Consider the following 27672-nt stretch of genomic DNA (forward strand, 5'->3'; position numbering starts at 1 on the left):
AGACCACTGCATAGAAAAGTGTAGATGCTACCACAGTGTTAGAAAAATATTCAGCACAGTCCTGCACCTCAACACACTTCAGTCTCCTCAGCAGGGAGAGATGACTTTGTCCCTTCTTGTAGCATAGAGCACGTATTTTGCGTGACCAGTCCAGTTTATGGTTTAGGTGAGCATCAAAGTGTTTGTAGGTCTTCCCTCTTGATGTCCAGACTCTGGATGTATTACAATATAATAGCATCCTTGCATGGAAGGAACATATGGGAAGGAGTAAAGCATTTCAACAATACTGGCAATATGATACGGTGTTAAAGAAATATAACACAATGTGTCACATAAGTAAGTCTAATAGTGTGACTTGGTGCCTCATTCACTCAAAAATATCCACATTATTGCCTGTGTTTTCATGGTAAACTTCTGTTAAATGAAAAAGAGAAAACGGCTGTGAGAATGAAGTTCAATCAATCTTCAATGCAATGTCGCCCTCTACAGGTTACAAACAGCAGTCATGGTAAAATATGTCCTTTAAGTTGTCACTTAGAGAACTTGGCTGCTGGCTGCAGCCAGTGTCAACTAAATCTGTTTCTAAATATGTGTCGACTCCAACCTGTGAGCACGGAGGCGCTCTTGCGCAGCTGCATTTCGTCTCTGTTTTAACATCTGCACTCGGTGACTGCGTGCTAACTAGCGGTTTTGCTTGTGCCTCCAAAGAAAGACGGCAACCACAGGACGGCGCCCCGGGCGAGCTTCTCTGCCGCTAGCCTGAACTAGAACTAGAGGAAGTTTTCCGTCGCATTAATGTTTAAAAGGAATAACTGGAAGGTTTCCTGACTCCTTTGACATTACCCTTTCAACACACCAAACGGAACTCCTGACAACTGAACGAAACATGGATAGCATGGACTTAATCACACGTGGATTCCCGCACTGCAAGCTACATGCTGCTACCTAGGTGGCTAACGGTACGTTAAAGAGGCTTTGAAGACTTTTAAAACGACTTGAAAACATCTTCTTCTAGATACTTGCCTGCTCATGATACACAATTCCAAATGAGATCATAAGCACTCACATAGGTTATTCCAAAATACTTTTTGTCAGCTTCCCTTTCAGTCGACAGGACCCACTAAGTGTTCACGATGATGTCGCTATTTGACTGCGGTTACCCGGATGTGCGGCCACATTGGATGGACATAGAAGTGCGAGGTAAAATATGATTTTAAGATGTAATTTCCACCAACAAATGTGGACAAACGCACAGAGCACACCTAGTGAGGGGCCCAGTCAGCATGAAAAAGAGATATTTTGGAAACTTCCATTTGTTAAGCAGGAGAGACCCATATGATGAGTTAGTATCTAGCTAACTCGTCTAACACCTAGCTATTCACCATGGGAGAGGGGTCCACAGAATGAAGCATTGAGAGGACGTGTGTTTTTGTGCTAAAATGAAGTTCTTTGGTTAGTTTTTAGTAATGGTGGACACTGGGTTGGGACTGGCAAAAAGAAAAAAGTCTGAATAGTAGCAAAAGAGGAGAGAAATAGAAGGTGAGCTAGGTTATCTGTTTGTGACAAAGAACAGCATTTGGTTTAGAAAAACGAAGCCTATGCAGGAGTGCTAAAAGTTGTAGTTCATTATCTGCTTGAGGCTGGCTACAAAAAAAACTCGAAACCACATACACACCAGACTAAAAAAAAACAAAAAACTTTTACAACATTAATTTTTTGAACACCCCCCTGTCAAAAAAACAAAACAAAAAAACAGCTTGAATTTGAGTTGCTTATTTCACCATTGGCACATATTGTCTGGGGGTAACTCAATGGTTCTCACACTTTTGTAGACCACAGATCTCTTTCAGGTGTGCCATTTTTCCAAGGACACTCATTATCGTAAGGTTGATTAGCATAATGTAAATTCTGTATAATAGTGAACTTTTTAGTACTTTGCAACAATAGTTAGGCTACAAATTTTACTTTAAAATTAATTCATTCTGTAAACTTTGAGGAAATTTTGGCTCCAAGGTGAATTTTGTTTTAAATGCTTTTTTTTTTAATATCCCTGAGCACAATGAAGTGATAGCCACGTCACGATCATATCAGAATCAGAATTGATCTCATGGTTTAAAGTTACATTGGGAGGGAGTGTTGGGAAAAATAGCTGGTTTTATTGGTGCAAGAGATCCCAGTTTGTTGACAAGCTATTTTGGTGGTACAGCACCCTTTTACAGTCACTCAGTTTTCAATTATTCTGGAGACCCTGGAGCTGTGGTTCACGGATCCCTGGGGCTCCTGGGACCCCACTTTGAGAATCACTGGTTTAGAAGATATCAAGTAGGGATGCATCGATCCAATCCTGGTGTCTGGCCGTTCCAGCCACTCAAAGCTGGATCGGGTATTGGTGGGAAAGGATTGGTCCAAACCAGACAGTAAGGCTAAACTATGATTTAGTCTACAAGGTATAAAATTTAATAATCAAATAGTCATTTCTGTAAATTATGAAGCATTTTTTAACCAAACTGCTGTTAAACATTTAAATACTTACAGTTTAGATACATATTAACTTCAGTAATGCCATATGTACTCATATTTGTTTTTTTTATTTAAAACATTACCAGTCTTAGGGCAAGCAGGTTATTATTTAACACTGGCATTGGATCAGGCTCGGAATCAGCTGATACCCAAAGCCCAGGTATGGGTATTGGGACCAGAAAAGCTAGAATGGTGCATCTCTTTTATTAGGATCAGAAGTTTGTCCAATCAGAGGCATAGCTCAACTCAAGTGACTGACAGGGCCCTATAGCTGTTAGTAAGAAGGCTCAAAGCCCACTTCTTGAGTCAGCATTTACGATAAGCCTCATTTCTCTGCCGGTCGACCCGGGCTACTAAACAAAGGTACAAACTGAGTTTACATAGTATGGTTGTTGTCACATTTCAAACAATAGTGCTCTAACTAACTATTATAACCTTGTGACTCTGTATCCAGTAAACAGTTGTCTTGAACTAAGAAAAGTGTTGGAAAGGTCTGTCCTCCATTAATTTACTTCAAACAAACACACCTTGATGATAGTCATGGCAGTGGGTGCAAGTTCTCATGGCAAAGTGAGTCTTTATTAATTTGTGTGTATGTGTGGTGGTTGTCTGGTAACTTTTATTTATTTTAATTTTCCATTTATCAAGCACTCTGTGTTACTGTTTTGTGCCTGAAAAGTGCTCCAAGAGTCTGACTGAATAAGCCTGATTCAAAGTGACCTTTATTTCTGAGAAAGACATGCTCAGCTGCATCAGTTGCCCTGCAAGGTACACCACCCTCCACATCCTGAAACCCATTACATGTTTCTGACAAACACTGCCATCTGCTGGATTAAACCTTGACTTACAGTAAAGTACATGGTTTTCTTTTCACAAGTTTCCTTAAGCAGGTTTTAATTATGACATGGACTTCTGGTTGTATTAACCTCCTTTTTATCCGTTACAATAACTGAGATGAACAGAACTACAGAAAAGAAAAGCTAGATCTCTGATCTCTAGTGGTAACTTCCCTCTTCCTCTCCTCAGTCCCCTCCCACTCACTCACTCACTCACTCAAACACTGAAGTGCTCCAGTGCTGAGTTGGCAGTGTAGGAGGTGTGTATACACAGCGATGGTGGTATAGTGGTGAGCATAGCTGCCTTCCAAGCAGTTGACCCGGGTTCGATTCCCGGCCATCGCAGAACAATCTGTTTTTCTTGAAACAGCTCAAAAAGAAGATCATTAGAAAATGTAGACAATGGTGAGAAGTTAGAGCAAATAATCAAACTCTGCTGATTTTTTTTCAACATCAATCTTAACAAGTCAGAGTATTTCAGCAATATTTTTAAAGGTTTATGCTAATTAAAAAGCATAACCTTTGTTTTTGTTTTACAGTTTCACTTCATACACTGGAAATTTAAGTAAACGTTCTTTATTGAAAGGTTTAGAAAACAAGAGGTGTACTGCTAAAATAGTTTTCACATACAAATAATTAGCTGTTGAGCTAAAAAAAAAAGAGAGAAAAGAAAAGGTTCATTCTTTTATTTGTTTATTTATTTTACAAAAAAATCCTTTTTTTGTACATGAAAACAGAAAAAGTGGCAAAATCAGAAATAAGTCTATGCATTGCCTCACAACACCTGTACAAGTAGTGGTCCATGCTGACTCCAGTCTCACACATCAGAAGACTGTAAACAAAATGCTCTGAACTGAAGACAATAAATGTTTGAATTCATCATTACTTCATCAGTTCACAATGATAACCTCAGTCACACTCCATTTTCCTTTTTTATTTTTACAGATCATTAATAACACGACACAATCGGAGGATGGTTGTGAACGTGTTAAAGGTAAAGTGGATATTCACACTGATGGAGCCTGATGTGACTCTGCTTCATCCATCACCTGGTAAGGTAAACTGCATCACATCACTTTGTGTTTTCAGGAGTGTTTCTCAATGTTTGGATCTTTAGAGTTCAGGAGTCATGGCTGAATCTCTCCGTTTTATTCTGGGAAACTTCTCTCTTCTCTCTCCCCTCCCTTTGCTCCTCCATATTGTCTGTCTCCTCTCTTTGTTCCTCCTCTTAGTAAGTTCTCACACTGACAGAAACTGCTGAGTTGGCAAGATTGTACAGAGTTTTTTGTGACAATGGTGTATAGTGGTGAGCATAGCTGCCTTCTAAGCAGTTGACCTGGGTTTGATTCCCAGCCATCTCAGTGTCTTAAGTTTCTTGAACAAATGTAAAGGGTTCATGCTTTGTGGAGCAATGACCAAACTGACACAACTGCTGTTGTTGTAATCAAATTCCAAGTGTTGTGGAAATTATTCGTTTTAACATCTCATTCGTTTTAACATCTCATTACTGTTGAATCTGGACGTGGGTTTTTCAAGAGAGGTGCTGTGTTTCCAAAGGGACAGCAGCTGCTGAATTTGACATTTTTCACATGTGTTGTGTTGAATTTTCGTCAACTCAGTGTGTCTCAGAGAACGAGGACACACATGTCACACACATGGTTTGGTATAGTCTAATGACAAGCAGTGGACATGGGTTTGATTCCTCGATATCACAGTTTATCTGTTGACTGTAGATGGTGCAGGTGTGTGTTTATTTATGAAGTTGCAGTTATAATCAGCATTTCAATGGTGGAACGAAACCATCAGTAAAGAATGGTGTAAGAGCCATGTTTAACAGCATCATGAACTAACAGTTGGGAGTGGGTCAGGGGTTACTTGAAAAGGACTGGGGGATGTTAAGTTGAGGGCATTTGAACCTTCACACGTGATATGACTCTAGGGTAACTTTTTTACATTGAATCAAAGAGAACACACAACGGAAGAGCTGTCAGGGCAGTTGTTGTGGCTGAGTGGTTAAGGCGATGGACTAGAAATCCATTGGGGTCTCCCCACGCAGGTTTGAATCCTGCCAACAACGTCAGGCCTGTTTTAAAGTATGGAAACAAGAACCTCTCAGATCACAGGATTCAGCACTTGTCAAGTTTGTAGGTTTCTGTAACACAAGGAGAGAGTGGACATTTCAGAGAGGTTGTCTTAGCTTTCAAACAAAACTCACATCTCACTCAAAGGCTCGCCTGTGTTGCATCAAATACAGATGTCCTTGTTCAGAATCCGGGCTTGAGACCCTTGATTGCTTTATCTCAGGCACATTTAGCCAAAAGGGAAGCTTAGAAGAGTCTCCAGCCCAGCCTCTGAAAGACCCCCATGTGTAAGACTAATTCTGCGGCCACACCGGACGCAAATTGACAAATCTAAACACGCGTCATGCCCGAGGCTGGACGCTGGACTAGCTTAGGGGCTAACGCGCGTCATTGTGCAGGCGGAGTAGAAAGCCTGCTCAATCAAAAGCTGTGTTTTCACCAAGCAGTCCAGGTCGGTTCAGTACGGTTTGGGACGGTTTGGTACAGTCAAGCCTGATCCTGTTTGCGTTTCCACAGCAAACTGTGCCCTCTCGTGGTGGGCAGCGTGTAAGCAGCTTACCTCACTATTTAATCCAACAATGAAGAAAAACGCGACACTGTAAACACAGAAGACATCCAGAGCACAGAATGGAAGACATCCAGCATTTTATTCTCTGTGATTGGCATGTAGCTCTTTGATACAAAGTGCAATCAAGCTTTGTTTCAGAGAAGTCTGTGTGCCTCCAGGAGAAATGCAGCCGCTGTCAGGGTAAGTGACGATTCTTTTGACCAATCAACAGTCTGCAGTGTTATAGCTCCACCTTCCGAGAGCGGATCAGTTCAGTGTGGCACCCATACTAAAGGGTCCCAAAAAAGTAGGACGGCTCGTCCTGTTTTTTTGGGATCCGTCGCGGGACAAGTCAGTGGAAAAGTTGCAAAATGCGCGCCGTACCAAGACGAATCGAACCGGTCTGCTAGGTGGAAACGCGGCTGTTGACAGAAAGCCCAAAAGAGCATCTGAAAAACAATGAACTGTGGTTTCAAAAGCATGACAGGAGAGGGCTGCTGCCTCTCCCTAGTAATTCACCTCCACTGGCCCTGCTTGACTGTTCCCTGCGACCTCATCCTCGACCCCACGACCCATGTTCCTGGAGGTCTCCCTAGGGTTAATGAAGGGGTAGAGGAAAGAGATGACAGAGAACTTCTATCTTTTCCCTGGCTCTGCCCCGCTCCTTCCTCCTCTCTATCAGGCTCTTCCATCTTTTATGGCAAATCCCCGCCAAGGAAAATACAGTCGGACTCAGTGATGACCCATGCAGGCAAATCCAGCTGGAAACAAATATTTACAGAAATAACCTTCAAAACCTGTCTCCTCAGCGACTTTCAGCCAAGCCTGCTCCTTTTTTTCCCGTCTCTGTAGGGTACTCACGTCGTATCGTATAAATCTAGATGATGACAAACCGCGCAGATTATTTTCTCCTTCTTTCTAAGGGGGTTGGAGCTGGAGCAGGTGGTGGGAGCATCACACGTCATCAAATCAATGACGACGTGGCGCCAACGCCCCAAACACGTCCGACGCGCCGTCCAGGGTGAATCAGCGTCCAAACTTATCTTTGCATTGACAAAACATTCAAGGAAATTGATAAATGTGTCACTTTGATATTAAATTTTGAGCCACGCCTGTGTCAAGCAGACCTTTACACCCACTGGTGTGATGTTTAAAGAAAGAGGAAGAGTAGGCCAATGAAACAAACAGGAAACACTGCTTCACACATGTCAACTGTGAGGGATTCCCTGTTCCCTGATACAAAACCAGAGGTAGAAATCCCACACAGATTTTGAATAAATGTTACTACCTAGGAGCTTCCTCCGTGGGTTTTCTCAGAACCGGGTTTGGGGTCCAATTTTTGGAAAAAGGCAGTTTTTTGCGGGCTGTTTTTCAAGGGAAATTAGGCCTGTTTTTAGCCTCCCACCAAATGGGCTGTAACTCCACCAAACGTAGCCTGAGGGCTCCAAAACTTCTAGGGTGCATCTGTGAGGTCCCAAGGAGTGTCCCCAGTGGGTTTTCTCAGACGATAAACATTATTATAAACAATGTTTATTGAGACTAAATTATCCACTAATACAAAAAATAAATATCACAATAATGCAATACACCCTTTCAAATGCAATAAATATTTATTTCTAATGAATATTTTATTTTTGTAAATTGGAATATCAATAACTTTCAAATATCCAAAAACAATAAAAATAAAATGCGCTCTCAGTCAATATTTGCACTTGAATAAAAAACTGAGTTAAAATGTGATGTTGTGTTGTGAAGTAGCAAACTACACTTTCTGTGTCCATTTAAATTCTCACTCATTCAGCTCAGTTATTCTCAATACTCCAAACCAAGGCAACTGGAGTGTAAGGCTAAACTGGTCTGAAAATGCCAAATGTCTGAGTGCCTAGGCCCTTTTTTCCAGTCGTACATAAACTTGGATTCATAACATCTGGTCAAGCGATCACATTACTGCACATGCTATGAAGTATTAGCTGTTAAAAAGAAGGAAAAAACAAAACCCCCCATGATTTTTTTAGAAGTTTAGTGAGACAAACACTGTAATTGACTGAAAGTACATTGTCCCAGTTCTCTGTCAGCGTTAGATATTCTAGAGTTGTTCAGCATTTTTACATTTCTGCTCACATATTTCTGTTGTACTTTGCAGGGCTATGTGACATGCTTGTGATTACAGAAATGAACAACATACCATAACACCATATATCACTGAAAGTTTAGGTTTTCAGTGCTGCTTGAATTTTTCTGATTGAACAAATGTTGACAGAGTTAGTAACGACACTCTGGCCAAGGTGAATTAGTGCCGGTGCTGTCATGTTGAGCCTTTGGTATTGCCAACTTAGTCTAGTTATTGCTCTGTAAGTCTGTTTTCTTATTGCACCCAGATTTTATTTTTTTTCCACCTGTGTCTGTCTCACCTGAATAAGTTTACCCTCTGTGTTTCCCCTCTTGGTGGATGTGAGTCTTGATGGAATCCCCCCTGTGCTCTGATTTTCCTGCTTCTGTTGTCAGAGTGAGATTTGGTGGACACACGCAGATTAAGTTCAGTCGTCCTGTCTTTGTCTCTCTGGATGTGTAGGAGAGAAACAGGGCACCTGTACGTGGCCTCCCCTCAGTCATTGTTTCCTGGAGACTCAGACTCCACCTCAGCTCCTGAGAACTCAATAGCAGCATTGTAAGGCTGATGCTCACTGAGCTGAGTGGGAGCGGGCTGCTCTGGTGAAATGGACTGTGCTATGTTGCTCCTGGTATGTCTTAGTCCGGTGGGTTTCTGCTACAGCTCAGGACAGGTTACGGGCAGCTGTAATAATATGCGACCGCAGCACTCTGGGCTGACCCCACAGACAGAATCCCCACCATTTGAGGTCACCACAGACAGCGTCAGGTACACACCTGGAGAGGTGGTAAAAGGTAAGAAGGAGGCTGCTCTGAAGTGGAGTTTTTGCACCATTGTCACAGACAACTTTTCAAGTCATTTACATATGATCTGTGAACACAATAGTCCAGACTTACTGTTCATCGTGTGACTAAAGAATTTAAATATTTCCAGACAGTGGTGGCTCACTGGATTGAAGAAGCGCACAGAATCACTATTTTATTGTCTTTCAGATGGAATCCATTGTTCCATCTCCAGGAATGCACTCTGTATATTTAACTGTGCGTTGTCTAAATTCGGGAATAAACATACTGTGATTAATTTTGAGGTGGAAACCGGTCTGGCATGTTTGTTTGTGTTTTTTTTTCAGTGAAGCTCCAGGCTACAGCTTCCACACCATTCAGAGGTTTCCTGTTACAGGCTCGAGAGGTTGGAGGACAGTCTCCTGTGGGCTCTTTCGACCTGCCAGCAGAGTCGGCTCAGCAGCTCACCTGTAGCCAGAAACCTGTGAGTTAACTTACATAGAGAATCGATCTATATCATTTTCTTCCTGTGATCTTACAGTATTACTTGGTTTTAAACTGCTGTGCTGAGGGTCACTGCTGTAGAAAACAAACAGTTGGTCCAGGGTCCATCTCATCATTAATCAACAGGTTCACAGTTTCAATCACTTTTGTATTTTTTTTCTTCTCAAGTTCTGTTATGCCAACCACGAACCAGAGAAACATAATTTTGTATTTTATGGATGATCTGCTCCTGCTCTGAGACCTGAGGATGTCCTAAAATGTACAGAGTTTTCGTGTTCCCCCAAAAGTCCATCATTTATCTTTGACTGAAGACGATATGTTACCAAGGAGATGTCAAGATTCAAGATTCAAGATTAACTTTATTGTCTCACAAAGTGAGAAATTCATTTTGGGCCAAACACCCATGCTGCAGTCACATCAGACAGCACATCATACACACATAACACAGAATACCTAACAAAGTGCCAGGCGCAACCACATAATGCCACTACAGTATGAGTGAATACAGTTGTGAATACATAATAGCAAATAAATACAACCAGTTACAACAGATGAATAAATAGTAGGGGAGCTAACTGTGCAAAAGAGCAAACTGACTCACAGGAGTCCAGTTCCAAAGCATTGCCCAGGTCCCCCCCCCAAAAGGTCTGCAACATAGCCCACATGGGGAATGAAGTCCCTCAGAGGATCTCTGTACCCCCAGAGACTCTGAACTATGGCTAACACTAGTTGGGTTTAATATGAAATGAGTCTGTGAGGAAGAGAATAAATGACACCAGGTTAGAAGGCTGCATGCAGTATGGGTCGACTCTGTGACTGAATCCACTGTAAAACTGTTTTTCTGTGAGATCACATGACTCCATGTTTGTCTGTGTGTGTTTGTAGAACTCAGCTGTTTCCCACAGATCAGGGTCTGATAAGACCTACATTCAGGTGACATGGAGACCAGAAGCCTCATCCACTGAGAAACCCATTCAGTTCTGGTAAGGTTTTATTTTCTCCTCCACCTTTCCATTTCTTTGTCCAGTTTCTGTTCTTTATGGGGTGGTATGAGATATTTGTCAATGGAGAGTGTATGAGCCACGGCCCCTTTGTTTAACCAGACAGGATAACAGAATGGAGGCTAGGCCACGAACCACTACAGACAGGCCTCACTCTTTTCCTAAGAACTGAAACAGTGTGAAGTATCGTGATTTATTCTGTGAACGCTGGCTCCTAAAGAACTAAATGATGATCTGGTTCCCAAAATGATTCAGCTTTTTGTTTAACACTCATACACTGCAAAAACTAAACAACCTAATTTGGGCCACAGTCATCTGACAAGTCCAGAAAAATGTCTTGTATCAGATATTAAAGGAAAAAATTGACCCTTGAACTGTTTGTGAAGAATAAAAAAATCTATAAAAGTATGAAATGTCAAGTTCCTTGAAATGAGAATAATGTATTAAAACAAAATATTTAAGTTATTTTTTTCTTGATCCCCTGGTTTATCTTTTTACTCTGTACATGCAACTTTTGCGTCATTTTTGCTTTCAATATCTTTACATAAAGTATTTTTATGGACTTGTCAGGTAAATGTGGCTCAAAATAAGTCTTGTAGACATTTTTCTTTCTTGATTTCTTTTTTTTAATTTTTTATAAGACATTAAGACCTGACTGGATTTCAGTCTTTGTGGGGTATAACTGTGTTATCAGTTAAAATACAAATAGACTCATGAAAAGCTGCATTCTTAAAATAAAGCTGGTTATCAATGAGAAGACTTCACAACTAGAAACATGGACTGATTGATCGTCATTTTTCTGTTTCCCTTTTGATTTAACTTCATGGCTTTACATTTGATAACTTCTTGAGTTTGGTTTTGTTTGTACACGAGAAGCTGGTGTTTCACATTTCACTGTTTCACAATGCTGATTAGATGCGTCCTGGAAACCACAACCCTCTAAAGGTGGTCTGCCTTCCTCTGGAAACTGTTTGCCTGCTGAAGGTCTTGGGCCAGAACCTTTCCTATAAATGTATTTGTTGATAACAGGACAATGTGCAGGAGTTAAAGTAAAGAGAGAAACATTACCCAAAATGCTGTTAGAGTGTTTTTTTAACTAGCTAAGGTTTGTGGTTGACCTCACTCTGTTGAGCTTCCATTCTGGTTTCTCAACAAGGAACCAAGCTGACCTCCTGAGGCTTATAGATTCACAAATGAAAACATCAAAATCCACCTCAGTCAGCATGCTCTGTAACCTTTGTTACCGCCTGTGTTGTGTCTACAGGGCATCTGTGGTCCAGAACTACAGGACTTTCTGGGTAGATCTTAGAAGTCCTGTCCTGACCTTCACTAATGACACTGCAGGTGGTGCCTCCAGTCCAAGCACAAGCCCAAGCACAAGTCCAACCGCATCACCAGGAACCAGGCCCTCTACTCCAACAGCACCAACACTGAAAACAACAGAAAATCCACCTGCAGCCTCTGCTGTAAGCAGTACTGACCAGAACGATGTCACTCTACCTCTGTCCTCTTAGTAAACCGAGTAAGAAGTAAAAATCACTCTAATTTCCACTGGGATGGCCAATCAGATTTCAGGGGCCACACCCCTGGCTGTCATATGTAGAATACTATAGTCGTGGTCTCGTCCTGAGGATCCCTGTGCGTGGTGGCTCTTGGTCCTCTAACTCCAGACTCAGTCCACCCCTTGTGAGTCTCTCTCAAGTTCTTGGTTTGATTTTCTTGACAAAGCAGCAGTGAGCCCTGTTGCTTCAAGCAGGTGATGATGGTAAAGAAAGGTGCACAAGTTTTGCACCTTTCTTTATCACATTTTTTCCATCAAATCAAGTTGTCTGTTATCAAAAAATGCCTCGTACTATTATTCAATAACCTGTTAAATAATACATTCTTTAATACATCATCATTGATGATAACTGTTGGATAATAGCAGATAATGTGATTGAATGTTTTTAGCACTGAGTAAGGGTAAAGCAGCTCTCTGTGTCTTCATGTACTCACAGGTTTGTTAAAGGAAGAAGCTGACACTGACTGTTTCCATGGTGACCCTTTCACGATCATGACTTTCACCATTTTTTTGCAGGTCAATATCTCCAGCAGTGACTGTGGTGTCTCCAAGGTGTGTTTCAGTCAGCCGTCTAACTGTGACCCTATAAGCAGCCCCAACTGTTACTTCATGTCAGCCAGAATCCTACATCCTGGTGAAGAAGCTGTTCACTTTGAGATGTCCGGGTCCTCGGATGGGTACATCGCTTTTGGATTCTCAGATGATCAGCTGATGGTAATGTAGCAAAAATGTTTCTCTCACTCCAGTTTTTAGATCAAACATAAACAGTGAGGCCTGATAAGTTAGAAACAAATGGGAACAAACAAATGAAGGCGTAAAATAAAAGCCATCGAAAACATGGCTGAGTTTAAAAAATGTTCACAGATTTCATTATTATTGTATAGTGGATGGCGTGTCTGGAAACGATGCCTATCAGACATTCTTAGAAACCATCCATCTTTTCAATGATGTGCAAAATTCACAGAAATCGTTAAAAAGTTAAAATCAAAAACATCTGCAAAAGCTGCAAATCAAGCCCCGAAAACAGATGTGCTCCAGGCCTGTAGGGGGTGCTATCAGGAGCACAGCTTTATTGTTGACTGGACTTAGGGAAAGAGCAGTCCTTAAAGTCCTGTGTCACTGTCAGGGCTGTATACAAGATTTCACATTCAGTAAGTCCAAAATCTGAGCTGTTGAAAGTAAAGACACAGATTGTAAATATGAATCAAATAATGAGATAAAATCATATTGAGCCTTTTTCTGCAACAAAGCAGGAGTTCTCAAGCCTTTTATATTTGTCTTTAGTAGCCAATCTTCAAAACAGACCGTGTATACTCTTATACAGAGAGTTAGATCATATCATTTGCATTTCTTGAGCCCCAAATAGTTCAAATGCCAAATTAAAAAGGGAAAATTTAGACAAAATCAAACTAAAGACAACTGTTTACAACAAAGAACACATATTTCTGTAAGTGTTTTGTCTTTGTTTAGCTGCTGATCTTCAATATAAACTTGATATAAAAAAAATACATAGAAATCTAAATAATGTTCTTCGCATTTCTGAAGTTTTAAATATTGTAGAGGAAACATTGAAAATGCAGATAGAGAGGTTTGTCAGGCAGTGTCAGGGTCTGTTTGTTTTTTTCAGGGCTCCAAAGGTGGATGTGGATTGGCCTGTGGAGATCTGGACCCCCTTTGAGTCCTCCTCCCAGTCTCTCTATGTGTAGGCCTCCTTATCGTATAAACTGTAGATGGTTCAGGAAGCTCATAATCCCTGTTCATACACATGAAAATCAAACAATTGAGAAGATTAGAGATTAAGGGTTTCTGTTGTATGAGAACATGGACTCTATAGATTTTATTCTCAGGCTCCCTGCAACAATATGAAAACACAACTTGAAGTACAGTTTAGGCTCTGTGTTTAATCTCTCACCCCTAATATTCTCAACATACAATTACAGATAAATGCTCATAAAAAGAGAGTTTATATTGTTTCAATCAACATGAGGCCGAGAACATTCTTCCACCTTTCATCATCAGTGTGAAAAGAAGAGGCGTTAACGTCATCCTCCTCAGCTTCACTCTCATCCCCAGATGATGATGAGGAAATATTTTCACCATAAGCTTCTTCCAGTTTAAAAAAAAAAAAAAAACAGGTCGAGGGCACGGCTGTTATTCATAAAATGTGTTATATCTTCCTTAAAATCAATCATCCAACATCATCCAGACAACATCCAGCTGTCCCCCTCATCCACAAACAGCTAAAACCTTGTTTGTCTCTTTGTTCTTCCAAAACATAACTCTCAATTTCTTCTATCTTAAAATTTTTACAGAGGTCTGGTCCTCTGCGGCTACAGCCATGGTTACTATGCCATAATAAGAAACCTCACCGACTAATGAAATGCTTTAAGATCTTTGCTCTGAGCCTGACTTTCATATCTTTTGAAACCTGCCTAAAAACTTGTGCCTTTTCCTATTTTTGCATCTCTTCAGGGAAACGATGACATCTATATTTGTGTCAGAGGAAGTGATGGTCTGGTGCGGCTGCAGCATGCTTTCTCAACAGGAAGAACTACTCCACTAACTCTTCCTCTGGTACCAACCTTTTCACTACACTGCTCATTTAAATACGCTCACATTTATGTAACAAATAATGGACCGTTGATGTTGATATGTAACTGGTGATACTAGCTGCTTGTTTTTTTGGCTGAATGCTGAGGTTTGTTTTTGTCTTCTAGGGGAAGGTTTCTGATATAAGAGCATCAGTGCAGGGCCGAGTGATCAGCTGTTCTTTCACCTCAATGAACACATTGTCAACTGAGAGGACCACAGGGTTTAACAAATCCTACCATCTCATGTTCGCCTATGGACCCAGTAACAATGGTAACCCACACAATGTGCAATGATGCAAAAGGGAGCGGTTATTATTTGTGGTTAAGGATAAAGTTACATTTTTTTTATGGTGAACAGATCTACATGGCATGCTGCTATTCCCAGGAAACCTAGACGTAAGGTTTGAAAGTTTCACAACAGTTACATTACTGTTAACACGACAGGGGATTACCAAAAACGTGGCATGAATCAATCTTTTTGATTCAAGTGTTCAAAAGGCTTGTTGGGTCAAAGCCTTCAACCATCCTCCTGAGTTTATTGTTATTGAATAGACAATTTCCAGGGAAACCGAGGAAGAGAGGGGCTCAGGTGGTGATGGCAGGGCTTTTTGGCTTTCATCACACACAGTGAAATAGTTCAGAAACACAGGAGGGATGTCACCAGACCTTATTCATGTGTTTTAGGCCTTGTGCGCACGTAGCCGGGTATTTTCAAAAATGAGTATCCTCCCCCATTTGTTTTTAAATACTTTTACCCACACGCAGCAGGCAAATCTGCTGATAAGTGCGACTCGAGGCATATTTGTTAGGGATGTCCCGATATTACGTTTTCACTTCTGATACGATACCGATACTGCAGCATTGAGTATTGACCAATACAGATATTAATCCGATACGATATCAGCATTAAACATGCATACTTTTATTACTTGTTTTTAGTGCTGGGCAAGTTAACGCGTTATTTTTGCGTTAACCCGTCAATCTATTAACGCTGTTTAATATTTTATCGCACAATAGTGCATGTTGCTCACATGCTTTTATTTTGTAAGTGTCTGTTGCTGACTGCGGTGGAACCGGAAGTGAAATTGGCGGAAAAACACGATGAGTAACCAAAACAAACATGGAGAAGAGGAGCAACGCCACGGAACTTAAAGGCGCTCACCGCTTAGTGTATCAGTCCGTGCGCGCAGCGTGCCAGATATAAACAAACGCAGGTAGTCTGCCAGGACGAAGAGACACGATGAGAACTAGAGCCTTATTTAGTGGTGAATCTGTGTGAAAGTAACGTGCTGAAAATTCTCTAAATAAAGCGTGAATGCAGACTGATATCAGATTTTTTCGGTGGGAGTCCGTTTATTTGTGTTTTTGGTCAAGTAAAATATGTCCCCGTCTGAGTGCAGAGGAAACCAGCAGAGGAGCAGGGAGGGGGTGTTTGGTGTGAGCGCTCTGGGCTTCTGCTGCACAAAAACACTGCTGTAGGGGTAATTTCTGCCCTAAACCTTGTGATAGGACCCAACTTGTTCCATCCCGGAGTATCACTTTAATGACCTGACAGTGGCAATAAGCTTTAATTTTGTATTTACATCTTGTAAATTTGATTTGCACTAAATATGTGATTTAACTATTACTGTATAACAAGTACTGATTCAGTGTTTGCATGACAGATGTTATGGCACTTTCACAATGTGATTAATTATGATTAATCAGGGAAATCATGTGATTAATTACAATTAAAAGTTTTAATCGTTGCCCAGCCCTACTTATTTTGCAGTATGTCTGTCATGTTAGAAAAGGCTTGATTAAGTGATATTATTTAAACAAAGAACAGTAATCAGAAACAGTAGGTATGATGAAAAACTAACCCATTTGTTATTAACCAATGGGTAATAGAAACTGCTTATATTAGAGATTTGAGATGCATTCCAATACGATACCGATACTTGTTTTTTTGCTGATATCGGACCACTATCGGATATCAATATCGGACTGGGACACCTCCAATATTTGTCAGTGTTTTCCAGATGTAAAACCTATGCCATCCAATCAGAATTAGCCCCTGTCATTTAGCTGTGACGTTTGAGAACTGAAAACTCTGTTTACCAGCGTCCTCATGAAACCATGAACCCAGAGTTTTTCCAAAATCGTCATTTTGGCCGGAGTTTTAAAAAAAACATCATTTTTAGTGACGCAAAGCTGCAGTTTCTTGTGCACGACAGGCGTAAAGGTGTAAAAATATCTGTAGTTTCCCAAACACCCAGCTACATGTGGACATGGCACCTGATCTTCAGCTCTCTTCTTGACACACCTGGTGGTGTTGCCCTCCCTAAGAGCTGTAGTTACATCATGGATACAAATAGACTGTGGCTGCTTTTAGGGAGATACATGATTTCCTGATTCGAATCACCTGACACCTCCACTGTCCTCTTAATATATCCGGATGGTCCCTACATATGCAGGCTTTTCAAGACCTTAATGATGTCACCAAACACTTCAACACATCTGGTTTCTGATTTAACTGAGATTAAATTCACCTTTAACACAGCCATAAGAAAAATGTATTAATCTGTGACTCTTTCTTTCTCTCCTGTAGGACAAATCCAGTTCCATTCAGCCACCTTCACCAGTGATGAGAAAATAAACCTCTCCAGGCCTAAGCTGGTTGGGAAAGCGGGATGGCCTCACATCATCAAAGCACATGGTGAAACAGTTGAACCTAAGTATCTGTAAAGCTGTAGAGTTAGATCATGTGGCAGCAGAAAACTTTAGAAATGCTTGTCTCTAGTTTAGTCCATCCCTTGCTAGGATTGTTAAAGGTCCTGCAGCAACAACTTCTAATAAATTTCAGACTATTCCGGCTCATCCGTTCAACTGCATCCAGCAGTTCCTTTTAATGAACCTTGTGAAAAAAACAGACAGCACATTGATCCCTCTGAAGACAAACATTGTTCAAGTGTGAGCTGGTAGTCACTTTTGAATAATCATCAAACAGGATGCCTGAAAGGCAAAACTCCTCTTAGATGAACACTTGGAGACTGTTTTAGAGGGAATTCCCAAAGATATGGCGTGGGGCTGTAAGTTTAGCTCAGGAACTCTGTGAACAGAGACCATGGTGCTCACTACAGTGGTCACAGGATCAGTTCCTGGTCCTGGCAAGATCTGGTACACATCACCCACCCTTCTCTCCACATTTCTTGAGGTGTATAATCAAAATTAAGGGAAAGAGGAGGAAAACAATCTGTACAAATTTGTAAAAATAAGCTCATAGACAAGTGTGCAAATATTTGGGGTGGGAGAAAAAAATTGATTCACATGAGTACCAGGGTTTTTGTTTTACAACCTGACACTTTCAACACTTGCAGGGACAATGTTCTACCTCTGTGACACTTGTTGGTTCCCCTGATGCCGGTCCTGGAGCAGAGTTACTCCTCCACCACTATTTGCATTTTATACTAAAGTTAAGGTGCAGTAGTCCCGTCTCAAGAGGCAATTCAGAGTGGATTGTTGGGGCAGATTGTGATAAGTCTCCAGGTCTTTGTCCAAGCTGGACAAAAATTTGTAACGTCAATAAGACTTCTAAAATTGACTATAAAGCCTGTAAAACTGCCAGACAGAACATTGGGGTGGAGAATGTACTGTTGATGCCTATCCAGTAGGGGTCACACCGATCACAATTTTCTGGCCGATCACCGATCACAGATCTTTAAAAAGCCTGACCTGCTGATACCGATTTGGGCCGATACTCATTTTTATTTTTTATTTTTTATAACTGAAAGCATATACCTTCAATGTTCTAATCGTATTTTATTGAAAATCATTGAACAATACCTGTGAAACAATACAATTTTTATGTTCTAACTTTAACAACCAATAAAGTGTCCTGAGTTTTAGGTCTCAGAGCAAAAAGCAACAAAGGCTGGCTGTCAGACCTTTCAGGAGGTATATAAGATCAGTTTCAAATGTAAGGATGGGTCGATCACCGATCCCCCCCAAAATTAAGGAAATGACACCAATCGATCGGTTGACCAGTCGATCGGTGTATGTCCACTATCCAGTCTTTATCTGGTAGAGGATGGATAAATACATTTGAAGTCTTAAACCTTTAATTTTTTTTCCAGGAGCCCTGATGCTAATAGCCTGGATGGCCATGGCGTCCCTGGGGATGGTGGTAGCCAGATATCGAAATAAGTTTGCCAATGGGAAGAAGCTGTGGGGAAAAGACATGTGGTTTCTGGTGAGGCCCCAAAACAACCAGAAAAGCAATCTCTAGTGTATTATTTATTTATATTTATTAGTATTTTTTATAAAACACAACCCTGTTTCTACCTGTACGGTTAAAGTTTATTCTCTCTCAGTTTTAGATTCTTGTCAGACCTCTTTGTGTGTTTTCACATTGAACTGTTGGTGTGTTTCAGGTCCATTTTCCTGTGATGTGTGTGACGGTAGCAACCACAGCCATCGCCTTTATTCTTCCCTTCTCATACGTAAAAGGCTGGTCTGGGGTCAGTATACACAGTAAATACACACAACAATGTTTGTTATTTTAAAACCTGAAAAGAGGCTCCACAAGCTTCAAAAACATAGAATGTCCACAGCCTGACTGCAGAGACCTGAGACTAGTGCATGATGGGAATCTAAATGCAGAATGGTGCCAATCTGAAAGACCTATTGAAAAAAAAAGAGCATAAGCTCTCACTGCTGGGGCCCTGATATTTCAAAGAAAGCACAACAGGTCCTGCTTTAAAACTCATAAATATAAAACCCAACAAGGCCAGGCTTACATGGTCAATCCCCCCTTCTGTTGTGGGAGAGGAGAGGAGAAGAGAGGGCTGGTTTCCTTCTGGGTTTCTTGATGATCCACCAAGTCTTCCACCTTGATTTGATCGTCTTGAAGACACAGAGACTCAGGAGAGCTACATCAAAGTAGATGACTACGCTGGAAAATCCGCAGACCTAAAAGAAGAGGCTCCAGATAATGCCACAGCTTTGTTTTGCAGCACACCAGCTTAGCGTTGCCCTATCCACATCACTAAAATGTGTCCTGCCGGTTTTTGGAGCAGAAACCCAGGCTGTTTCCCAAAACAAAAACTATATACTACATACAAATCTTTGTGTTCCTTAAAACATTTACGCAATGTAAAAGGAAAATATACAAGCTAACCAATGGTATAAGATTCATTGCCAAGAAGGAATGTTACAATAATGGAAGAACCAGTCCTTACCTTTGTGCTAAGTTTGTATTAACTTTATAGTTTTGAGAGATTAGATAGATTATTTAGATTGCAGTGGAACTTTTCCAGTTTTTTTAACCATGAATTTTTAAATCACTATCAAAAAGAAGCTAGCAACACATCATCTCTACATTGCACCCTCTAGTTCTAGCTCCTTTTATGGAACATTGGGATATAATTTGAAGCTACTTTTCTCAGCTCTACCGGCTCCTTTTGTTTTTTCTTCTGTCATCTGGAGTGAAAGCAGTGCAGAGACCCGAGTGTAACAGATTCATGTCCTCTGTGCTCTCTGCAGGGGGCTCATCCTGTGCTGGGCTGCCTGGTTATGATCCTCTCACTCATTCAAACCATGCTGGCTTTGCTGCGCTGTGGACCTCAACATCCACTGTGGGTACACCACTGTGTGGGTGCAGCTGAACAAGTCCTCACCTCCATCTTTATTGACCTTGTTTGCATTTATGAACAAAGAGGAGAGGAGCCACCTGAAATCTTTCTGATTTACACATTAATTCAAATTAACCAATGTGACTAACTTATGGAACAGTCAAATTAACCAACAGAATAAACATAATACACAGCCAGCACTGTGTGCATGAACTCAGCAGCTGAGAGCAGATAAAACATGTCTGATCAAATATTCAGCCCAACAATGTACCAGTTATAGGTGGCTTGTTAACAGCTGCTTCCAGGGAGCCTACAGCCTCACTAAGAGGGGCAGCAGATGAATTCAGTGCATAACATTTCCCCTCCTTCCCCTCGTGTCCTGCCTGTCTCCAGTTGTTCTATCAAAGTTAAGACAAATAGACAAACCAGGAGTATTAACTGAGAAACAGAGATTTCATACATCTGTCTTCTTTCAAGTTGATCCCTTCTTTCCACCATAGTGGAAATAATAGAATAGAATAGAATACTCTTTCTTGATCCCCCATAGGGGAAACTTTCTGTTACGGCAGCATTACAAAAATCAAAGTGCCAAACATAATGATAACAATAGAAATACAACAAAAAGTAAAAATAACAATTAGGAAAAAATAGAAAATTTTCGCTTTGTAAACAAAAAATTATACTACTTATAAATTTGATATGTAGTGCACATTACATGTCAGCAATCTCCAAGTGCTGCAGAGCAGGAAAATATTATACTACAGTCTCTAAGACTGAAGTTGAGAAGAGAACCATTTAGTTAAGTGCTTTTGTTAAAAGATAATTTTTTAGGTCTTGTTTAAAAGCATCTGCAGTCTGTGGGGCCATCAGGTGGTCAGGGAGAGTGTTCCAATGCATCAGAGCTGCAGAAGAAACTCCCCTATCACCCATAGTGTGGAGCTTAGGTCTGGGGGCTTGGAGGGTGCATGAAGAGGTCTGGAGGGAGAGGAGTTCCTTAGAGGGCATGTCTGTGAATGCACTGATGGGTGAGGGGGGAGACCTTGTACTCAGCTGAGTGGGACAGGGAGCCAGTTAAGAGACCTCAGAACTGGGGTGAGGTAATCATATTTGTGGACCCTTGACACAAGAACTACATAAGTCCAAGAATAAACAAATAACAAGAAACAATAAATACTGAGATCAGGTTTAGTTTTAGTTTCGTTTAATTTGAATAAGTCTCCTAATAGTTCCGGTCATGTGACGCTCACACATCTTTCAGGTTGTTACCTCCTCTTTAAACATGATTGTTACTTCTGTAATCTGTTGGAGATTAATGATTTTTAAGGGGCCGTTGGTTGACTTGGCTGAACATGTGAGAATCCTGTGTTGTTCATATGCAGCTTTACTTATTTGTAGTTTTTCTGTCATTTTCATTCGATAATGTTTGGTTAAAAGTATTCTTTTCGGTCATGATATAAGCATGTATTCCTAAGAGGAAATGTTATCTAAAGTTTACTCATGTGTAAATGATATTACCTTAATCTTATAAACACTGGTGGCCCAATAGTTAAACAATGCCCAAAGACATGTCTTCTTGGGGGCCAAAACCTGGCTGAAGTCACCTTTTTAGAGCCAAAGTGTGTCAAGCACCTTTACAGAGCCAAAATGTGTGCTACAGCCTGTTTCAGAGCCATAACTTGTGCTAAGGCAACTTTTAGAGCCAAAACAGGTGCTAAGGCCCATTTCAGAGCCAAAATGTGTGCTGAAGTCCCTGTTTAAAACAAAATTGTGTGCCAAAGCCCCCTATTAGAGCCAACACGTGTGCTGAAGTCCCTGTTTAAAGCCAAAAGGTGTGCCAAAGCCCCCTTACTAGAGCCAAAACGTGCCAGAGCCCCCTTACTAGAGCTAAAACGTGTGCTATAGTCCCTGTTTAGAGCCAAGATGTGTGCTAAGGCCAGTTTCAGAGCCAAATTGGTATTGAAGTCCTCTCTTGGAGTCAAAACATGTGCTGAAGTCTCCCTTTTGGGGCCAAATCATGTACCCAGGCCCCTTTAGAGCCAAAAAAGTGCACCAAAGTGTCCTCTAGGAGGCTTGAATGTGCACTAAAGTATCTTCTGCACATTAAACTGCCCCTTCGTGGCTGATTAAAAACTTCCCTCTATGGTAGTATAAATGCATCTTTTTTTGCCTTTTTTTCCTCCTTTTTCCCTGCCCTTGAAAAAGTCTGTGCACACCAGTGCTTACAAAGCTGAATCATGATCATGTGCTGGTATTTATAAAAGAATAAATGAATGGAAGCTTTTCAGAAAGCCAAGTGTTCCCTGACGTCACTATAACCATTCTTAGTAATACGCCTGCTGTTCGCCTTTAAATGAGGCAGCAGCTAATCCTTCATTTTCCCTCTTTTCCTCAGGAGGTTTCTGTTCAACTGGACTCACACTGTAAATGGAGTGGGAATAAAAGCTTTGTCTGGTGAGTCCTTGATTCTCATTGCACACGTGAGGCCCTGGCGGTCCTCTGTAGTGTTAATCCATAAGGAAACGTTTCTGCAGACATGCAATCATACCTAATTACTGTTGTTTGTATTTATGTGACGTCACACAGTGGCAGCCATATTTACAGGTTTGAAGCTGATTGACAGCACGTCTGACCAATGGCTGATGAAAACAATGGGTGGCTTTGTTGGCTGGGAAGGTTTGTTCTGCATCCTGCTGACTGTCCATTTAAAATGGCAGGCTCATACAAAAGGTAGGTCAACTTTCTGTGTGGCCCTGAAACACATGTAGCTTCACTGAGAACAAGACGAATTGAGCGTGGGGCAGTTGCAGACCTTGTTGCTGCATTGTCTCCACTATCTGATCTAAAGAACAGTCTGATGAGGTGCAGTGTGGAGGATAATTCTTAATTCAATCCCAAAACACACTGGATCTGTAATTTACATTTACACATGTACCAGGATCTTGTTTTGAACACAGCCTAATTAGTGAGACAGTAAGGTAATACAGGAAAATAACTGTCATGGAAATAAGTTTGAATTCTTTGCAGTCTTTATATTCATTTATCAGTGAACTTCATTTTTTTCTCTCATACTTTTCAGATGCTCTGGTGTCAAACAGGGTAAGAAACAAATAAAGACGTTGAAACCAAATAAAGTTAAAATTGATTTGCCTTTTGACATAAACAGCACTTGTTTTCACAGACGACAGCGAACCATCTGCTACTCGCTGTGTTCCTGTCAGGGAACGTAGCCTTCTTGGTGGCCCTGTTGGTTGGGATTGGAAGATCCTGAGAGGAGAAATGAGAGAGGATGAACAACCCACAGAGAAATATCAATCAACAGCCATCAGGGGGAATCTCTTAAGAATGTTTTTATTGTTTCATTCTTTTGTATTTTTTGTTGTACAGATGCTGTTTTTATATCCAGTGTTGGAACATTTTGTCTCAATGTCTGTAACAAAATAAAGCAACTTTCTACCTGGCTCAAAGGATTTGTCCCTAAAGCTCATTTTCTGATGAGAACTGTGCAGGTTAAGTTTTTCAGATGTCATTACTCCCTCATTTGGATAAGAAGCCTTCCCCCAGCTCCATAGGAAGCTTGTAATGGCTTTAATTCGGATTTTTTTTGTATTTTTCAAATATTAGTTCCCAAATCATCTATTAGTATCCACATTAATGTTTTTGTAATCACATTAATAGATAGACAGGGCTGAAAATGTTATCTTTATGTCAAAAATTATTATTCTAAAGTTAAAATGTCAGTTTTAATAGCCTGTCAAGCAATTGACAAACAGTGTTGACACTGGCATTGGCTTCAGTTGACAAAGTACGACAATGCTGCCCGAAAAAAAGTACATCTTCAAAGACTTGGACCCAGCATCATGAGGCCCTCCAAGGAAAAATGGACATGACTACTGCTGTTATTAAATATTTTCTGTAGCACTAGAACTATTTGTTGAATGTTCTTTTGCTTAGCCAGTGAAACTATATTTTTTGCAGTAAATTTGATTGAAGAAAGAGTGTAATAATGGGTAGTTCAATGATCCTGTGATAGCTTGATTTATGTTCATATTTTGTACACCTCCAGGATGTGACAGGACCACTCTGGTTCACATCAGGGTCCTGTCACATCCTGTCAGCGCCCTATACCCCATAACTTTCTCCTTATGTACATCATCCCTCATTACATGTACACAGTTAATCAAAACACGCTGAAGCATCAGAGAAAAAGAGCATCAGGGACATCCAGTAAACATTTTATTTCTTAATTATTAGTTATTATTTAACTCTAGGGGAACATAGGACATATATAAGGGCATATATAACAATTTTTGTCCTAAAGAATGTAATCCAAAGGTGGACTGAATGTTGGAGACAAACTGTTCTTTTTTTAACAGGTAGCACAACAGGAACATTATTTAAAATGATAAAAATGGTAATTGAATCTTACATCGAAGACATCTTTGATACATAATGAGAACTGCTAGCTGGGATACCCATGGATCATTTGGTAATTTTATGATTGTATAGCTTTGTTATTTGTAATTATGAGGAAATGAATATCTGGAGGTGTACAGCAGTGAACCCTAAGTTTTTCTTTTACTCAGCAAAAAAATATCTTATAAATTGGGCAGAATGACCCAGGAGAGGAGGCTTGCAGTCAGAAGGCACATTAACTACAGACCACCATGTGACAGTTTGCTACACACGGGCTTAACTCAGGAACAGGCATGTGAGTGTAGTTGCGAATAAACGCCAGCAGAGGGCGCTGTAAGCCAGCATGGCGTTGTTTTCTACGGCGTGTTTTGCTCCTGGCGATGAATGACAGCTCAAGCAGCAGAAACAGCACATGAATCGGAAGGGGAGGTCTCGGACTAAGTTTGGAAAAAAGAAAAACAAACGAATTACGTCCTTGTTTGAGTGTCCGGGCCAGAGCTGCGGCTCAGCTCAGGCTCCGTCCTTCGTGAACTGCTCGGTTCATCGAGCTGCTGCTGGGCTGGTCAGCGTGGGGTGACCTGGGAGAGAAAGTTTGACCGTTAGCTGATGTTATGGGGAAGTTCCCTCCAAGTCCAACGCAGCTTCCAGACACTTCTGGATGTGTTGATAACTTCTGAGCCGAACACGACACCCAGCAGTGAGACCAGGGAGATGAGTAGCTCCGGTGGTTACGGAGCTCCGGCCGCGGAGAGCAGCAGGGCGGCCCGCAGAGAGGAGCCGAGCGAGGGGGCCCGCTCTGAGCTGCTCATGTATCTGACCTGTCTGCCGGAGAGATACCGGACTGCCAAGTTCACCCTGGCGGCTCACCTGCTCTGCTGGGCTTTACTCAGGTGGTACCAGGTGAGATTCTGCCTCATGTTTGTGTCATTTGGAAGCTCAGTCTGGAGCAGCAACAACAAAGTAGTGAAGGTCAGATGATTCAAAGTGAAATGACAAATTTAAAGTTAACTCGAGAGAAAATGAACTCAAACTTTAGCCTTGGGTAAATGTTGCCAAGACTCTCAGAAGCTCCAGTCAAACTTAGTTTATTCCTCCTATTCACTTCATCTTTCATCCACTTCATTATTTATTTGTATGTTTGTTTTTTGTCTATCAAGTGTTTCCTTGTTGTTAAAAAGAATGATCCTGTCCCTTGACTGAATCATGAACATGATAATATGATGATAAGAGATGCAGTAAGGGACAAATCACAGGAATATTTGATCCCTCTGTCAAGTGTGTGTGTGTTTAACTCTCACTTTCAGTGTTGCTTATTTTCTGATTCTGCTTTGAAACAATGATGATGTAGGCTCTCTAGAGTGATGCTTTTCATTTGCAGTGTGGGAATGTATCATTTTTTTTAGTATAGTCATGTTCCAGCTCTGTTTCTTTCTGGTGAGCTGCAAAAATGTTATTGTGAACAAGCAGACAGATGGAGAGACGTGCTAACAGGGCGATGTTGCTCTGTAAAATGTGATGCTGTGCTACTGTCACTGCTCAAACTACTCAACTAAATCAGGGCTCTGCAACCTGCAGCTCTGTGACTCCCAGTGGCTTTAAAGAATACAGTTAAAACAAAGAATTTTTTCGGATAATTTTACAGAGGGAATTGATGATTAACAAAACTGGCACTGATTAAAATCAGGATTTAATATTTTGTTGAATAGATTTGTCTAACTGCCAATTGTGGCGGCTTAATATACACGCTTGATATTTGGCAAGAAATTAGCAAACAACAAAAAAAATGATAAGTTGAGCAACATTATCGATACAGGTTATCAAATTCAAGTACTGTTTTTGTAGTTCTACAGTTTTAAAAAATCAACTAAATTCTTGTTTAAATGATTATCCAATATATTTTAAATTTGTATTGAATTTTATGCACTATAATGTTTTTAGTGTGAAGTTTAAGTAGATTTTGTGTCTGATTGTAAAGGTCACTAAGCTACATGAATAATTTGCAGGGCTTTGTTTTCCTTCAGCAGTATGTAAGTCAGGGTCTATAGTTTATAGAAAAACAAAGAGTTTAATTATTTTTTATTTTCACCAGTTTTCATTTTCCACAGAAAGAGCTCTACATTCCTAAAGACTTTTAATTTCATCTATCGTTAGAAGTTTAAAAGTTTAAAAGTCTGTCTGTGTCTACAGCTGAGCATTGGCCCTGATTTTAAAAACACACTACATGAAAACAAAAACAAAACAGCAACCAGTTGAATAAGACAAGGGCGTGTCAGGAAAAGGGTCATCACACAGGGTGTAAAATGTCTCTCGACTTGTCTCGTGTTCTGGTCTTCACAGCACTGATTGCACAGACAAGCAAAGTCATGTTTGGGAATGACTGCAGGCGTCTTTCTGCTCAGCAGCAGAGTTTCAGTGGCTGAAATCTGGGAGAGACTGATCCACCTTGTTTCATGGACTCATCACCACTCCAATAATCAAGAATAGTTTTTTAAATCATAAAACATTTCGGCCTTGATTAAATTGAGGTTCCTTTTTTTCTATTTCTGCTTGTCTCCTGACATTTTCCACTGTCTGACTAAAAACAATACTGGTTGACATTTGTGCCACATTATACAAGTAAAGTTCATCAAGCTCATTGTGGTACCTATTGTTTGCTCTTCTTCCGTGTTGTGGAAAGACCAAGAATTTTATTCAGTTTTATTTTACAGAACCACAGTGTAGTGCAGGGCAGTATCAGTTGATACCTATAAAAGTACCTAACTCGGTACCCATCCCTAACTACATTATCTCTTTATCTCAATTGAGATTACAATGATTTATCACCGCTGTGGTGCACTGGTTACAGTTTTCACAGAGCTCCCCTAAAACCCTTTCACAACTAATACTCTAAGGTTTTTCTCATACAGCTGTTTTTTTCTTAATTCCTGGTCTCATAGTTTCAGAAAGCTGCTGAAAACTCCTCAGAGATTTTACTCGATGATTTGATAGCATCACACAGCTGCTGCAGATTGGTGGTTTGACCAGCCCCTCTGACACTTTGCTTTTGCTGCCATGTGGGGCTGTGAGGAGTTTCTATGTGAGCTTGAAAAAGACTTCCTTCTAGATATATGCTTG

The 27672-nt window shown here is 40.7% G+C and overlaps 2 protein-coding genes across 6 annotated transcripts in view; both read left to right on the plus strand.

Annotated features, from left to right (window-relative positions):
• The first annotated feature begins 517 nt into the window (after positions 1-517).
• LOC141807270 (putative ferric-chelate reductase 1) lies at positions 518-23598 on the plus strand. 3 transcript variants are annotated; one of them, XM_074693153.1, is made up of 16 exons: positions 518-959; positions 4302-4408; positions 9224-9360; positions 10266-10363; positions 11646-11847; positions 12459-12656; positions 14415-14516; positions 14660-14804; positions 17124-17231; positions 18649-18764; positions 18946-19032; positions 20057-20148; positions 22538-22596; positions 22729-22872; positions 23222-23241; positions 23324-23598. In XM_074693153.1, the coding sequence occupies exons 2-16, from the start codon at positions 4330-4332 to the stop codon at positions 23411-23413; spliced, it is 1677 nt and encodes a 558-aa protein (XP_074549254.1). In that variant the 5' UTR covers positions 518-959; positions 4302-4329; the 3' UTR covers positions 23414-23598. The 3 variants fall into 3 exon arrangements, with proteins under 3 accessions (XP_074549254.1, XP_074549255.1, XP_074549253.1); XM_074693154.1 differs by lacking the exon at positions 518-959 and adding an exon at positions 1069-1200; XM_074693152.1 differs by lacking the exons at positions 518-959; positions 4302-4408 and adding an exon at positions 8045-8888.
• A 1471-nt stretch (positions 23599-25069) lies between these two features.
• Positions 25070-27672, plus strand: part of arhgef4 (Rho guanine nucleotide exchange factor (GEF) 4) — a 131474-nt gene continuing 128871 nt past the window's right edge. Inside the window, exon 1 of one of the 3 annotated variants that reach the window (XM_074692992.1) lies at positions 25070-25458. In XM_074692992.1, coding sequence (XP_074549093.1) covers positions 25165-25458 — 294 coding nt within the window. In that variant the 5' untranslated portion in view covers positions 25070-25164. The remainder of the gene's footprint in view (positions 25459-27672) is intronic. The other 2 variants (XM_074692993.1, XM_074692994.1) reach the window with 2 other exon arrangements.

Source organism: Halichoeres trimaculatus, unplaced genomic scaffold (genome assembly GCF_033239565.1).
Source record: "Halichoeres trimaculatus isolate MK-OKI-2021-1 unplaced genomic scaffold, fHalTri1.1 fHalTri1_scaffold_18, whole genome shotgun sequence".
NCBI classification, from domain to species: Eukaryota; Metazoa; Chordata; class Actinopteri; order Labriformes; family Labridae; genus Halichoeres; species Halichoeres trimaculatus.